Genomic DNA, 17621 nt, shown 5'->3' with positions numbered 1-17621 from the left:
CCCAGGGTTATCCAGTGTTTTGGTGTCTCAGGTAAAAGCTGAGCGCTAAGAATGCCGCCATGACTGAGCATGAAGAGCCTTCTCTAAGAATCACTAATATTTCACTTTCTCTGCAACAGTTCACTCCATTTGTTGCTTTTTCCTCTTGTAGAGACTTAAGTAACAACCGAATAAGCACCCTTTCTAATCAGAGTTTCAGCAACATGACCCAGCTCCTCACCTTGTGAGTATGAAAATGTGGGCCTGAGTACTTATTTATTCACTGGACAAAAGACTTTTTCTAGGCACTTGGCCATTCCCTGTTAACAAGACAGAGAGAGCCTGCCCTCAAGAAATATAAATATTGTTGGGAGAAACAGACAAAAACAACCTCAATAAACAAACAAATACAGATACTATTTTTAAAAAAAAGTGTTGGGTTCCAGAAAAGAAACAGAATAATTTACGTTTGTGGCGGGGTTGGGAGAGATTCTATAGAAGTCTGTCACCTGAGGGAGGGAATAGTTGAGCCGTCAGCTGGGGCAGGAAGAAATATGTTGTATTACTGAAAACACAAACAGTCACAAAATACTGTTTATCAATATTCCCAGTTTATAAAATGCTAAAACAACCTTTTTTCTTCACTGCTTTATTTTTAAAATGGCATTTGGCCATTTGGGGATATCTGAGTAAAACAAATCTGCTATGTATGCTTTCAGAATTCTTAGTTACAACCGTTTGAGATGTATTCCTCCTCGAACCTTCGATGGATTGAAGTCTCTCAGATTACTGTAAGCATCTTTTACTCAACAAAATATCTCTTATCTCAGGGATCTGAGTTTTGGTGTTTTTTTGTTTTGTTTTGTTTTGTTTTGTTTTTTACTGAGTTAACTGCATTTTTGACTCTTGGGCATTTTCAGACATACACATTGGGATTTACTACAAATTTGGAAATAGGAAAATTACATCTTTTCCTGTATCATTACTCAACAGCCTTTATTTGGGCAACACGACGTTGTTGTAGTCATTTATTTGGTAATAGATAATAATAACATGTATGTTTTATAAAGATCCAGCTAATTTTGAACAAAATACAAAAATTCTTTAAAATTTACATAATCGATGATTACATTTTTACTATTAAAATGCATTTTAAATATATGAAATGAAACATGATCTCCCACAATCCCCTCCCCCAGAATTAACAGTTAGACAGTTTTATGTTGTCTTCTGGTCCTTTTTTATATGCATTTGTTTTTAGATGCTGATACATGCTCATGGCCATATACCTTCTAAAAAGCATAAATAGGATTTGTTCTTGTTCTGTCATCTGCTAATTTTTACTTAACAATATGCCTTACACTATTTTCATTCTGTCATATAAAAATATTCCTCAGCTGTTTAACTCGTACAAGAATATTCCATAGGATGAAGGAACCATAGCTTGTTTGATCATCCCCATCTTTAACTATCATGTGGTGGTTTTGGGGTTATTTGGGTTTTTTTTAATCATTGTTGTTTTTTAGAGGGGGGGAGGGCAGAGGGAGAGACTGAATCCTAAGCAGGCTCTATGCCCAGTGCAGAGCCTGACAGGCGCTCGATCTCACAATCCTGAGATCAAGACCTGAGCTGAAATCAAGAGGGAGACACTTAACCGACTGAGCCACCCAGGCACCCCAACTGTCATGGGGTTTGAGTCCAGATTTGCATTATTCATACAGTGCTGGAATGAACATCCTACACATTCGTCTTACTGTCAGGTGTGTTGTGAGGATACCAAAAGTAACTGTCAGGTTGTCCCCCCCAAAACCAGAATTTGTCAATTTACAAACTTATTTTCCACCAACTTTGTTTTAATAGAGTACTATTACAAAGCACTCTGGAAAATATTGAATGGTATTAATTCTTTCATTTTTGTTGTATGACAGATTGAGTACCTATTTTAATGGAGTACTTATTTCAAAGCACTCTGGCAAATATGGAATAATATTAATAGTTCTATGACAGATTGAACATTATTTTCCATTCCTGTTTTAATTTGAAATTCCAATAACTAGAGCATTTGTGCATATTTTATTTTTTTTAATTAATCATTTGTGTTTCTTATTCCACCAGCCTGATCATATCGTTTCTGATTTTCTATTGAGTACCTTATCTTTTCTTTATTAACATGCATGTCTTTGTGCATCTACTGCTTGACTAACTTTGTAGGTCTTTTTACAAAGGAATTAATCCCTGTGTCTTATATATGTTGTAAATATTTTCCATTCTGTTCCTTACATGTTATCTTTCATATTATGGATATATTTCGTGTTGTCACGCTTGCCCTTTATGGTTTCTGAGTTTTATATGCTGCTTTGAAAGCCTTTCCCAGGGCACCTGGGTGGCTCAGTTGGTTAAGCACCTGCCTTTGGCTCAGGTCATGATCCCAGGGTCCTGGGATCGAGTTCTGCATTGGCTCCCTGTTCAGCAGGGAGCCTGCTTCTCCCTCTGCCCCTCCCCCCTGCCCCTGATCTCTCTCACTCACTCTCACTCTCTCTCCCTCAAATAAATAAATAAAATCTTTTAAAAAAAGCCTTTCCCATCCTATATTTATAAAAAGGAGCTCCTCTTTATTTTCATTTCATACATTTTTAGTTTTGTTTTTACATTTAGCTCTTCAATCTAGAATTGACTTTATGCATATGATGTGAAGAACTAACTTCTTGTTTTCCCAAATAGATACCCAGTTATACCAAGACTATGTATTAAATAGATCATATTTTCTGTACTGATTGAAAATGCTTATTGTAAACTAAAGTCTCACACACGTGTGAGAATTTTTCTGAACTCTGACATATAAGAAATTTAATAGTTTTTTTTTTTTTTTTTGCTTTTAGTTCATTACATGGAAATGATATTTCTGTTGTGCCTGAAGGTGCTTTCAATGATCTTTCTGCATTATCACACCTGTAAGTACCTAGTTCATGAATGTGGATTTAGGGTCAAACTCACACACTGCCCTCTGCTACCTCTTCTGTTGTCACAACACGAGATGTGGTTGGTTCCATCTTTAAAGAAAATGTGAAGATTTTCAATCTAGATACAGAGCCTTCTGCAAGAGCCTTAATTTATCCTTTTGGCCCTTACTCTCCATTAACTAATGGAGTTGAATTCTCTCTACGTAGCTAAAAGTATTTTCTTACAAACATGGCTTTCCAACTTCCTAGCTATGCCTTTTCTCTTAACACTCTCTGATTCTAGAATACCAGCTCCCTTTCAATTCAGTCTGCCCAAACCTTGTATTTTCCAGGTGACATTCTAAGTATCATGTCCTTTATGAAGCCTATCTTGATTTGCTCAAACTGGATTCATTTATTTAGCAAATAGTATTCAGCACTGGCTATGGCGCCATAGAAAAATAAATTAGAGATGGTTCGAGACTTTATAATATGATAGCGGGAAACTGCCAAATCCTCATACGGGGTGAAATTGTTTTTTTTCTTTCCTTTGTGCTCTGTCTCATAGCAGCCTGTTTGTATCTCCTTATTCTTGGAAAGTACAATAAAACAACATAAAAATATGTCATAAACATTTTGAGTCAAATTCCATTATTCCATTTTTATAGGGGTAGTGTTGAGACCATGGCAAACCTGGAAGGTCCAGGAACAGATTTAGGATCTAAAACTTTTCTTAGTTCAGGGGCCGGTGTGGTGCCATCTGGTGGCAAGTATGCTTCAGATTAAATAAAAGGTGCTGTCAGTTGCCTGCCAGTTCCCCAGAAATTGCCTGCCATGTTCTCTCTTGGCTTTGTCCTCCCCTCCAAATCCCACTGGATCCCAAGAAGTTACGTTTAGAAAATTGAGAAAGGGGGATGGGCAGAGGCTAGGAGCCAATAGTCAATCATGCTATATCTGAACGTGCTTTATGAGGCTCTGTGAATCACTGTAGGTTTTGTGTATATCTGTCTATCAGCTTCTTTGGTGCCTACTGTCAATATCTCTCTCAATAAACTCTAGGTCCCAGGAGGCAAAACCTCCAATTTTTCATGTGTGAACCCTAGCACCTGCCTCAAAGGCAACACCCCCCCCTCAACTCTACAAATTCCATGGATGTCATTTGCATGAGATACAGTGTGATTAAGCCTTCCAGCTCAGGGGTGCACTGTCTGGGAAAGTTTGCAACACTAAGAAGAAAGTAGTCGTTCTGTTAGTGTTAGGGTGATGTATCAGAAAAGGCAGCTTAAGGAAGGCGCTGCCTGAGCTAAGGAGAACGTTTCCTTCCGTGAGCACCCCTACCAACAGTAGGAGCAGTTTGAATAGCCCTTGCCATGTGTCTTGTCTGTCCTGTGTTTCTTTTATGCGTTTGTCTTTGATTCTCTAGATCATAAAGAACTCTGCTCCATTCACTTTTTCACACAGGACGGACTTAACAAATGTCAGTAGAAATGACATTAAATGACTCCAAAACATCATTTTGCTCATTTTCAATTTAGAAGAAAAGTTTGAATCTGAGCATAACACTTACTACACTCCAATTCTTCATTAGAGTTGGGCATTAAAACTGCTACAGTATAAAGTATTATCGTTTTACAAGTATATTTGGGGACTTTTCTCATGAAAGAATAGGATTGACTTTGCTTGGACTACAGACCTAGAAGCATTACTCATCACCAGTTAGCAATCAGAATTAATCCATTTTTAAATGCCACTTGTGCATCTACTGCTTGCACCAAGCTTGGCAACTTTACAAAACACAAAGGTTAACTTCTCTGGCCTGTTTCTCAATCTGTAAAATGGATTATTAATACTATTGACCTCCTAGAGTTATTACTTAGGATATAATGAGGTAATTCATATCTAGTGGCTCAGACAGCACCTGCATTTTGGTGCAATAAATATTAGCTATCATCTTGTTTACTTTTTATATCACTGCTACTGCTAATGGGAGTGGGAAGCCAAGTTCTAAAATAAAGGACTTTGCAAAGGGACGGACATCTAGTGAAGGTCCAGATCCACTCTGGTGAACAAGCTCTCTGCCTCTTTTTTGTTTCATGCCTTTTCTTATCTTCGTGCCTTCACACTTACTGGTCCTTTACCCTGAAACATCCTTCCCCACTGTCTCCACCTCCTTGAGCCTAAGGATGTAAAATCTCAGGCTTTTAACCACCAGTCTCCCAGAAAAGTTACCCTCTATTCACAGTCGCCTTGTGAATACTTTTACTGTAGCACTTCTTATGCAAATTATGTGCATGTTTGAGAATGTGTTAATCACCTTCCCAGAAGCATTCTTTGGTGTTAAAAATAATGTATTATTTATATTTGGGGCCCCCAAACCTGGCATAGCGATTGGGTCCTCAGTAAATCATTAGCGAATGAAGGAAGTATTAATCTGTGCGTCGGGTATGCTTGTACCCAATATAAACCTGTCTCTGCAAATACAAGAACACCTTGTAGAGCCCAGGTAAATTTTAAGGCTTGTGACAACCCCCTGAGTCCCAGCTGCACATAATTCAGGAAAATGGGGAATCCCCGATGTCTCCATTTTCTTCTAAATTGTTATCAATAAATCTATAGGGATTTTCTCCTGAGCGTCACTTTGACTTATGTTCCTTTAGGAAATAACAATACATCCATACTGTGTGTGTGTGTGTGCTTCTGTGGTGTTGTTTTCCAGAGCAATTGGAGCCAACCCTCTTTACTGTGATTGTAACATGCAGTGGTTATCGGACTGGGTAAAGTCAGAATACAAAGAACCTGGAATTGCTCGCTGTGCCGGTCCTGGAGAAATGGCAGATAAATTATTACTCACGACTCCTTCCAAAAAATTTACATGTCAAGGTATGATTTTTAACCATTTGTACTTCTGTAAATAAAAACTCACTGTATTAATTTAAAAGGAGAAACACGGCTGCAAGACCTCAAAGGTACAGCTGAAAAGCCCCTAATAAATAATGGCTAATGACTCATGGCTGCTTGCAGGGAACTGAGCAGTAACCTGAGGAGCCCAAGTAAAGAACCTGGCTTTTCAAGGAAACTGCCCAAGTAATTAATTGGAAATGTCTAAGTTTTCTTTAAAATGTATGGCGAAGTGAAGAGTACACAATTTCTAGAAATTTCACTCATAGCCTCTAACGAGTAACAATATTTTGCTTTTGCCTTGTCTGAACATGTGCCCTGCTCCCAGGGGTGCCAGGGCGCTGTGGCTTCCTGATGGCAGGTAAGGAGAAGCAAGCCCTCCCCCGTGTTCAGGCCAAACCCTCTGACTCGCCTCCCGTATTGCTGTGGGTGTCTCTTGCTTGTTTGTATCCCTTTCTTTTCCCCTTGTATTATGTATCCCGTGGGTTCTAAATAGTGCCTTAGTAACAAGTACCTTTTCTTCTCTTATTATAAGAATAATCTATGCCCGATAGAGAAAATCTAAATAGGAAAATGTTAATGATAACAAACACTGTATGTCTTCAAGAACTGAAATTATACATTAATCACTATACCTAGAGATAACCACTATTGAACTTTATTTAAATTAAATATGTTTTACGTGTACAACTAAATCCTAGTATTGTGGAGCTCAGAGAAGTGTCCCGTATGGTCTTGCCATCCGGGCTTGCACACCTAGCTGAAGAGACAGTCTCCACACTCAAACATTTTAGGTAGGAAAAACACCTAAGGCGGTCCTATTGTGCACTGGGTCATGGTGTGAGTTTCCAGCTTCACGTTTCAATAGTTATATAACCTGAGTTTAATAGCTTAACCAGCCTGTGCCTCAGTTTCCTCATGTGTAAGCAGAGATGATGATAGTACATACCTGAAAATGTTCCTGTTAAGATTAGATAAGTTACTACACGTGAAATTAAAAAAAAAAAAAAAAGTGAAGGTGCCGATGTCACAGAAACAGAGAATAGAACAGTGGATTGCAGGGGTGAAGGGAGGGGGGAAATGGGGAGATACAAGTTAAAGGGCACAGACTTTGAATGATAAGTTCCGAGGATCTAATGCCAACGTGGTGAGTGTAGTTAATAATACGGTATTACGCTGAGACTAGATCTGAAGCATTCTCACCACGCACACAGACGTTAACTATTTGGGGAGGTGGATATGCCAAATACTTTGATCTTATCAATCATTCCACAGTGTATGTGTCTATCAAATCACCACATTGTACCTTTTCCATGTATACGATTTTATTTGTCAGTTACTCCTCAGTACAGCTGGGGGAAAAGATTAATTGATTTAATGTGTGTAAAAGACATTGCCTTACACACAGTAAGCACTCAGTATAGGTTAGCTGACAGTTTTATTATCATAACACTTTAGAACACCAACAAAACCATGATGCAGGACAAGCAATGTTTTACTGATCAAAGAAGGAATTTTTAAAAACTATATTCCCTTGAACCGTTTTTTAAATGGCTTCTGATGCTTTTTCAGAGCTGTAAATGGGTGCAGATGATGTAATTTGCAGTGCGTTGTAAATATCGACATTTTGAAACAAAACTCTTCCAGTGGCACCTGTGTGGCTCAGTTGGTTAAGCGTCCAAGTCTTGATTTCAGCTCAGGTCGTGATCTCAGGGTCGTGATCTCAGGATGGTGGGATCCAGCCCCAGGTCAGGCACCGTGCTGGGCATGGAGCCTGCTTAGGAGTCTCTCTCTTCCTCTCCTGCTGTCCCTCACCCACCAACCCTTAAAAAAACAAAACAAAACAAAACAAAACACCTCTTCCATTATTCTTCTTAATGTGTATGATGGAAGCTAAATATCACAGCTAATTTAAGAGACCAAAACAAGATCCTCTTTAGATTTCACATTGTTCTATTTTTCCTTGAACTTCTGTTTTTCTCCTTGAGTTTCTATTTCCAGTACCTCAGAGAATTGTCTCATTTTTTGCTCCAAAGGTATATATATTTATAATTTGAATTTTTAAAATGTCCTTCCACCAAAAATCTTTGAGTTTTTAAATTTTTCTTAAAATTGAGTTGTTATTAATACTTGTGCACCATTGCTTGGGACAGCATAATTATTTATCAGCGTGTTAATATTTTTATTAAAAATTGAAAGTAAAACTTTATTGGAAGTGCCTCTCTGGGATTACGTGCATTGAATGCAAGAGACTTTGCAGATAACCAGCGTTTTTAGTTATTCTTTTGTAACCGCAGATGTTTCTTTGGGGCAGTGCCCCCAAATTTCTGGTGTGCTATAAGGCATACCATTGTTTTGGAAATTGGAGGAGATTGTCAAATGGGAGCTAGGGAAAAAGAAACCGGCATTAAAACTTTCTCTTAGGGACGCCTGGGTGGCTCAGTTGGTTAAGCGCCTGCCTTCAGCTCAGGTCCTGATCCCAGGGTCCTGGGATGGAGCCCCACATGGGGCTCCTTGCTCAGAAGGAAGCCTGCTTCTCCTTCTGCCTGCCATTCCCCCTGCTTGTGCTCTATCTGTCTCTGACAATATATAAATAAAATCTTAAAAAAAAAAAACAACTTTCTCTTAGGCATCATTGTTGGGCAGATGTGTTTTAGAAAGATGATATGGGGAAGTTGAGAACTGTAAACTGTGATTTTGTTTTATTTCTCTGTACCCAGGGATACTTGTTCTCCTTTCTGAAAAATGCTGGTGCTTATGTAGGTTCCTCAAAATTTAGAGTTCCCTGGAGATATTTCTTTAAAAAATATTTCATGATAATATAAATTTATGAAAAGCTACATACTTGCATTCAATTCTCTGAGGGACATTGTTCACAGTCATTTATTACGTGTTCTCAGAAGTCCAACACACAAACATCACACATACATAAATGACTGTTTAACTCAAGTTATAGCTAACTGATTTGACCTTTTTTTTCTTTAATAGCATTTTGTTTAGTTCTTAGTATGGCATGAATGGAAATATGCTTGAGGGAAAATTAGTCTGGATCAGCAATGCGTGATCAAACTTTCTGCAGTGATAAAAATGCTGTGTATCTGCGCCATCAAATACGGTAGTCACTGGCCGTGTGTGGTTGCTGAAAGTAGCTAATGCAACAGAGGAAGTGGATTTTTAATTTTATTTAATTTAAATTTAACCTGAAAGAGTCAGGTGCAGTTACCGGCTCCCATGTTGGGTAGTGTGGTTGCTACAAAAGCTCAGAGGAAGAAATTGTGTCAGAGGAGAGTGGCCGTGAGAAGTTTAGTGCGGGTGTACCAAAGCCAATTGTTGGGTCTTAGGGGCAGGCTGTGGAGTGTGAGGAAGGTGCCACAGGAGCCGAGCTGTGTTGTAGGAAAGGGCTGGAGCTGTGGTTTAGTTTAGTATTCATGAAGTTCCCAAGTCAACAGATTGCATATATTTCAAGCCATACCGTACTACACTGGATGGCAGGCAACATGGGTGTAGGGCAGGTGACAAGAAGTGTAGACATGCAGAACTCAACAAATAGGGTGTAATTGCATTTAGCAGACTAAGATTTACTCGGTTTTTCTATAACTTAATATACTTTTAGAGTGATAGCAAACGTTGAAACTCACAATGCCCTTTGCCAGCATTTCTTGGTATTTGTCAAAATAGTATGAAGTGTCATTGTCTTAAGACTCTGCTAGTTGAAGATTTATGGCAGTTCATACGGCATCTTTGCCACTACTACTACTACTAATAGTAATAATAACTAAGAACAGCTTTTATTGAGGGTTTGAATTATGCTGAGGATTTTACATAGATCCCTATCTCTTGTAATCTTTCTATCATTCCTTAAGTAAGTATTGTTATTTCCCCATTTGGGAGATGAAAATATAATAATTTAGGGAGATTAAATAATGTGTCCAGCATCGCTCAGCTACGAAGACAAAGAGCCAGAATTTTTGACTCACTGACTCCGCTGCTTACCACTAGAGTTTACTTTCTATCAATAAAAATATTTTTAGAACAAATCAATGTAAATAAGAGTGCCGTTCTACTATTGAAACATACTAAGAAAATGAAAGTTTTGAACTACTTTCATATGGTTTGCTTAAAGTATTTATTCATAATAAGTGGATTGGTAAAAGGCAAAGTACTTTAATCTACTAATTAAAATAATTTACTCTAAGAAATCTACTGAGTACTGAGTTTTTGAGCTAACAGGCCTTATGAGCTTGAAAGCAGTAAAATGACACTTCTTTAAATATTTTATAATTTGAGTTTTTAATTTTTTAACTTTTCCCATAGTTATGCCAGTTTAATATATTTTATTTTATTCATGAAAATCATGTAAGTACATGTTCCTAGTATTAAGATTTGTAAATATGTAATTTCAAATTACAGCAGGAAGATGAATGTCCTTTAATTGAAGACGTGTTTATATAGCTATATGTAAATATAATTTAAATGTTTTCTCTGCTAGGAAAGGCTGGGCCATTATTTTGAGTAATATATTCAGTTAACAATTTTTATCCATCATTTTTCAGAGTATTTTCTTTATGGTATAATATCATGGTTTCAAGGCACAACAGAAGTAAATAAACTGGATGAAATAGGTTATCAGAGAATATTTAATTAATACCCAGATTAGAAAATTCTTGAGTGGGAAGCAAATGGTCGTGACTTTTCTTTATAACCCAAATGTTCAGTCTTCATCTTTTAAATATCAGGTGATGCTAGAATGATCAAGCAATCTGTAGTAAAACAGAGATTTTTGCCCTCCCCATGGTATGCAGAATATTGTTAATATCTGATATTCTTTTTATTGCTCTTGTTTCAGAAAGATTTAACTATACAGACAACTAAGTTGTTCACTTTTAATTTGACAGACATTTATTAAACACTTAAATGTGCCAAAGAATGAACAGTCTAGTGGAAATGAATAATATATTTCTTCTTTCATTCACCAAATATCATGCGAGTTCCTGTTATGCACCAGGCATAGTTCCGATGTATTAAGAATCTAGTTCATGTTGTAAACAGGACATAGAAAGATGCTTGTCTTCATGGAGTTTCTATTCTACTGATAAATACGCTTAAATAGATAATTTCAAAACAATTTGGAGGTTTGGCGATAGAATATATAGAAGATACTAATAACATGGGCGCCTGGGTGGCTCAGTCGGTTAAGTGTCTGCTTTCAGCTCAGGTAATAATCTCAGGGTCCTGGGATTGAGCCCCACATCTGGCTCTCTGCTCAGTGGGGAGTCTGCTTCTCCCTCTGCCCCTCCCCCTGCTTGTGCTCACTCTCTCTCTGTCTCATTCTCTCTCTCTCTCTCGCAAATAAATAAATAAATCTTAAGAAAATTAATAATAATAGTATAGCCCAAACTAGAAGTAATGAAAAATTCACCAAATCAGTTTTGAAGTAATATTTAGAACTTGGTCAAATCCTTTTTACGTTTTCAGATTTATTACCACCAGCACATAATTATAATTTTGAAATAAGCTTAGCTTTTGGGGGATTATGAATTGCTCACTGGCTAAAGAAAATATTCAGGTTTGTACATAGTTATTTGCCAAAAGCACCATCTTTAAAAAACAAACAAGGACTATTTTTCTTTTTCTTTTTCTTTTTTTTTTTTGAACAAGGACTATTTTTCATTATACTTTTGGAAACTTAAAACACTGGGAAAATTGTAACAGACATTAATATTAATAGGTGATGAGAACCAACAATTCATATTCTGTTCTTAAATATTGTACATCCATATCAATCTGGTATGATAAAATTCTATAAAATAATCACTGTCCTTTTCCATTCAGCTGTGACTCGAGAAGTTCATTTATTGGCCTAAGGTCACATGTATATATAGCAAATAGCCAAGCCTAGTGATCCCAGAGGTGTAATATGCAGCCTTTGTGTTTTTGTCAAATCATTTATCTAACTCACATTTATAAGATTTTAACCACCTATCGTCTGTCGGCCATCCCACACTATACAGTGAAACTACAGGGATTCCAGCAATTTCCATCTTGCCGATTTCAGTGGCTTCTTTTTAGTCATCTTTGTTTTTCATCTTAGACATTGGTAGCAACTGCTCCTTCTTGTACATTCTCTTTGGTCTTTCTTCATTCCTTTGCTGACACCTTTTTCTTAAATTCTTTAATATTGACATATAGGGGGTTCTCTCCCTACCCCTGTAGGGATTCCAATCCCACAGCTTCAAATGTTAGCCATGACTCTTCTAATGAACTTCAGATTTAATATTTCCCTGCACCTAGTGAGTTCCTCCCCTGTGTAGGCTTGCAGAGACTTAAAACATATATTCCAAAACATGCATTTTCATTTCCCACATCCTCTTGTAACTGCATTCTGTAGTTGATGTATACATGTCTCTACGACTGAACTGTAAGTTTTCTAGAAACTTCAGCATTTCGCTTACCTTTGAACTCCCAAAACTTAGCTTACTGCCTGGCACAAAGTAGATCCTCAATAAATATTTGATAAATGAATGACCTACTGATGGAATGTTGTTAAAAATATGCATTTGATATTAATGCTTAAGAAATGCAATCATGTAATGGCAAGCAGAGCTTAGGGTTTTGGGGTTTTAAATAAAAACCTCCTTTTAGTTAATTATGCCCAACATCAAATACCCCCTACATTTTTCCTGGGTTGTCTTTGATGTACCTTTGACTTTATACAAGGGCAGAGTTAGAGGATTCTCTTATTCGACTTAGGTTTCCAAGGGATGCCAGAATGAAGGCAGACTCTGGGATATAGTTAGAAATTTGTGTCCGGAGCTTTTAGTAATAAATCAGAGTGAGAATGCAATTCTCAGTGGGTGGTGATATTGGTGTCAGGTGCATAGCTAGTGATTTCAGTCAAGTAAGCAAGTCTGCCTACAAGCTTTAATGGATTTGAGGTCCAGCAGTTTGTCTGTTAAAGATTAAAGTAACTGGCAAAGACAAATTGTTAACCAAACTTTTGGCTCATTTTCCCTCTGAATTATTAAGCTAAACACACTTCCAATCCATACAGCTGATGCTAGAGGGCTCTCTTAAGTCAAGACCACGTCTTAAATCAACCTAGTTATCCTAGACTGCCCTCCTTCATTTCAGTGACATTAGTAAAATCTGTATTCCTGAAGCTAGATTTTTTTCTCTTCTGTGGCACACATCTTACAAGGGCTATTGTATTGGCAATAATTTAAAATTTCTTGAGACTAGTTAACTTTGGGCAAGTGGAAAGATTGAAGATTGGTGAGGTTGTATCAGCTAGCAAGCTGTACTCCCTAGCCAAGCAGCAGTGTAAGAACAAAAACTCTCCTTCTTAATATGAATGTTTCTGGTGGTTGCCCATGCCAAACTTACAAATCACAGTTGCAGTCCTAAGCACATAAAATCATTAACTCTGGGTGTTGTTACCCAGTGGATCATTATCTCTCAGTGCTCCGTACCATTCCCCTCCTGATTCTGATAATAATAGTCCCTGCACTTTTCCCAAACTTCAGCATCTCCTGGCATAGACAGAAGGCAGTCAGTGAAACCTATAATGTATGAATAAATAGCAAGCTCTAGCTTGCCTTTGTCTGTGCTAAAATTGGAGCAAACAGACAGGGGAAGACTTCCTTTCTCCTTCTAAGTGAACCACTCAAGTTCCTCTCAGCTACCTACCTTCTTTGGAGGTCTAGGGAAGACTGTGAGAACTTGCTGTGGCTTCTATGCTTGTTCTCACTGTATTCTGTACTCAAAACTCATGACCATTTCATTGAATGCTTAAAGCAACCCATTGAGATGGTTACCATTACTCTCTAACTCCACACTCCTACTAACAAATCTAGATTACTAACTTAGTTTGATGGACTGCAGATTCTCTGTCCAAGATTACTTGCATTATGATAAGAGACTTGTGTAATTCCTATTCTTGGACATCATCTTTCATCTGGGAATGATCAAGTGTGCAAAATCGTACCTGTGTTGGTTTTTTCCTAAAGAGCTGTGCTAACTAACTCTTTTACCATTTTGTTATGATTTCAGCAACACTCTTCATCTCCGATATCTCCTTGTTATAGAAATGGATTAAAGATGTCATGCCCCTTGAATAAGAACTTTGCAGGAAAGGGATCCCAGAGAAAGTATCCTGGGTAGAAAATAAATCACAAATTAAAGGCAAAGAGAAAATAGAAGGTAGACTTAGAAAAGGAACAATATATTGGTGGGAAGATGAATGAGAGGAGAGAGCCAGATACAAGAGATATAATTCTGAGGGCTTAGAATATAGAAATGAGCAGATTTAGATTAACCAGATGGATGTAAAAAATCACATTATAGGAAGGATGCTTAGTTAGGAGGAATCATAATCTAAATAAGAAAATTAAGTAATAAAAATAAAATAAATAAGAATTATATCATTTTTAAGATATTTGGGGGATATTAGAGACTATTTGGAATTGCTATAACTCATAAGCATGGTTTGAATTACCCTTCATTCAAACTCAGGAACTACAAATAAGAAATTATCTATGAAGCATTGACCCTAAAAGAAGGGTTTGAAAAAGGAAAAGCAGTGTAAAAGGGTAGCTGTGGTGGTCAACTTTACGAACCTGAAGAAGTTAGAACTCAGTATTTTAGAACTATAATCCTAATTTTGATGCCACCAAAACAGTTTAAGGAATAGATCAGGAAAAGCCTGTGCATGTGGGAAAGGTGGTTATTTTAATTCCTGTAGCTAAACTGAATATGGATGAGGGGGCGATGATCTCATGTGGTTTACCCATAAGAATTCCAGGTAATGAAGATAGTTGAGCAGGATTAATTATATAGGAAACCAAATTTGGTCCTGAAAAAAACGTGGAGAAGTTAGTGCTTATTGATAAATACATCAGTACAATTCAGTGGGTGTTTATTAAATAAATCTTGGCTCTGTGCTAAACTGGATTACTTCAGTCTCGCAACTTTGCTATCTGCATACTCTGTTACATTCTTTGAAATGTATTTAGTTGGTTTTCTTGAAACAATCTCTGGCTTCTCATCTAAACAATCAAACATAATTTTTGAAAAATGTCACATTGCGCAGAATAAACATAGAAACTGCAAACCCTGAACTCCTCTATTCAAACCGCAGTCTTAAAAGGTTGAAAGCACAGAAATAGACCAAGAGAGAATTTTTCTCAAGGTCTTGGGAAGTGGCCAGATGAGTGTTTACAATCCTCGTATTTGCTGATGTTCTGTTTTGCTTGTGTACATTCTGAGCTGTTTCCCCCCACGCCTTTTTTCCAAGTTAGACTCTTCTCTCTTCGACCCTTGCTGAGGTACCCACTACTTGCTTTTCTATGGCAGATTCCAAGCATGATAGGTTAGCAGACGCAAGGCTATTAATGGTGGGGCATTATCTTAATTTAGCTTATTGCTTTAACTAACTGCCAGCATTTATTTCTCCAATGTGCTGAATAGCTAAATTTACTTGGTAAACACGTTGAGGAGGGGGAGAGAAATGAAATGTCTCTGAGCATCACTCTGATATTCATCCCAGCAATTTCCCAGCTGTGATTTGATATAAAACTGCATTAGTTCCTCTGGTCACCAAGAGAAAATGAAGGGGACACTGGCAAGGCCTCTCTAGTGATTGAGGTGTCCCTAGAAGTCAACACCATCTCTCTATTAATGCAGTCATTCCCAGAACTGTCGTTCATTTCCAGATGGTTAAAAAAAAGATATAGGAATCTCTTTGTAGAAAGATTTCAGGGTTTTTGTTGATAGAAAAACTGACCAATACAGAACAGCATCCTCTTTTGGATTTCACTCCATAACCATTATATGAATGTGGACTGGTGTTTTCCAGGGTAAGGGATACACAGATATGAAGAATTCTTACGCCTACCATGATAATTCACATTTTCTTTCTGTTTCTGTGAGTACACCAATAACTCACAAACATAAACTCCAATCTGTAGAAAAATCTGATGAACGATAGTTTATATGAGCAGAGACCCTATAATTGTGGGGTGGAGCTACCTTAGAAGGTTGGATCAGCGATAGTGGGAAGAGGGGCGTGCTGAACAGTCAATTCAGATAGCTTTGCTGGGAGTTATGTGGGATGAACTATACAGCTGGAATTATGGCTGCTTGTTCCAGTGATAATAAAGACCTAAAGAGATATTGCTGATGACAGAAACATAATTAATGTTTACATTATCAAATACGTGTATTTTATATATATGAATATGTCACCCGATACTGTCCTCATCAGTTGCCAAGAGGCAGTCTGATGTGGTCAAGAGTAGCTGCAGTGGAACGTAATTTTATTGACGACAGTATAGTTTCCATATTGTTAGCCATTTATGGAATGAGTATGTACAACCAAAGGAAAATGGCTGCAAATGAATCTGCCTTTAATCTAAACCTTTCATGGATCAGGAGATTTTAAAAGTGTGTATCCCAAAAGGTGAGATTGCAAAGTGAGGATTATTTCGACGGTATTTTCTTCTCAGAGGGGAAGAAACAGAAATCTCACCCACCACATGCCTGTGCTAATGTGTTAACACACTGAACCAAAAGGCTAGGAGGGAGAATATAATAGAAATTACATTTTTGGTTTATTTCCAGATGCATGAAAGTGGCAGTTTTCTATCTCCTGTATGAAAGTGATGCTACTGAACTAGTGATATCCGGGCTGGTGCATACTATTGTATCTTTAATTGCACTGATACATTTCTATTTATGCATTAAACTTACCCACACATCCCCTCACCACCCCCCTTCCCAACACACACACACACACACACACACACAGAGTCCTCTTTGGGATCAATGTTACGCATTTCCATGACAGATGACTGAGGTTAAGGTGCAGGCAATGGCCGTGGAATGCATCCACACAGACTAGCCCATGAGGAGATTGACCCAGTGACACTGGCATCACTAACATCAGATCCTAACCACTTAAGCTCACAGCCCATAGTCCCACTCTGACATTGGGCACTCTCACCATGCCTTTCAATGAAATGGTCTCCTGTTGCATTCTTGAACATCATACAATGATGCTGATTTCTCTTCTATTCATGGAAGAGAAATACATATAGATATGTGACCAATATTTTTGATACGAAATCTGTTATATTAAGGCATTTAAATAATTTAAGTGAACGAAAAATATAAACCATCAGTTTCCTATACTTTTTAATTAATTTTCAGGTCCTGTGGATATCAGCATTCTAGCGAAATGTAATCCCTGCTTATCAAACCCATGTAAAAATGATGGCACCTGTAACAACGATCCAGTTGACTTTTATCGCTGTACCTGTCCCTATGGTTTCAAGGTCAGTAAAAGCTTTTTAGGGAGCCCAGATCTAAAAACATAGCTTTCTTCGGTGGGTCCTCATTATTCTATGGTGTTTTCTCTCTGTACTAAGATCTCCTTTATTTACACTTGACTTTACTTGGCCATTCCTTCTCTAGGGGCAGGACTGTGATGTTCCAATTCATGCATGCATCAGTAACCCATGTCAACATGGAGGAACTTGCCACTTAAAGGAAGGAGAAAAAGATGGATTTTGGTAGGTCATTAGTCTATAATATTCTGTCTGCTGCATTGGGGCAAGAATAACTAAGCAAACATTCATGTTCCTTTTCAAATCAAAGGGTGTTATTCTTAAAAGAATGCCAGAAATATATTCGCCAGGACAATATGTATTAGTCCTTCTCAGAGATAATTGTAATATGAAAAACAAGTGGAGACTTTACAGTATTCTCAGCTCAGGATGCTATAAAATCAAGAAATTTTTAAAACATGCA

General features: G+C 37.6%; 1 protein-coding gene across 4 annotated transcripts in view; it reads left to right on the top strand.

Annotated features, from left to right (window-relative positions):
• Positions 1-17621, top strand: part of SLIT2 (slit guidance ligand 2) — a 310878-nt gene that overhangs the window by 248175 nt on the left and 45082 nt on the right. For all 4 annotated transcript variants that reach the window (XM_011221190.3, XM_002916360.4, XM_019796534.2 and 1 more), the window contains 6 exons: positions 152-223; positions 699-770; positions 2859-2930; positions 5635-5798; positions 17022-17146; positions 17286-17383. In XM_011221190.3, coding sequence (XP_011219492.1) covers positions 152-223; positions 699-770; positions 2859-2930; positions 5635-5798; positions 17022-17146; positions 17286-17383 — 603 coding nt within the window. The remainder of the gene's footprint in view (positions 1-151; positions 224-698; positions 771-2858; positions 2931-5634; positions 5799-17021; positions 17147-17285; positions 17384-17621) is intronic.

Source organism: Ailuropoda melanoleuca, chromosome 11 (genome assembly GCF_002007445.2).
Source record: "Ailuropoda melanoleuca isolate Jingjing chromosome 11, ASM200744v2, whole genome shotgun sequence".
Lineage (NCBI taxonomy): Eukaryota > Metazoa > Chordata > Mammalia > Carnivora > Ursidae > Ailuropoda > Ailuropoda melanoleuca.
This window is presented reverse-complemented; position numbering and strand designations above follow the sequence as displayed.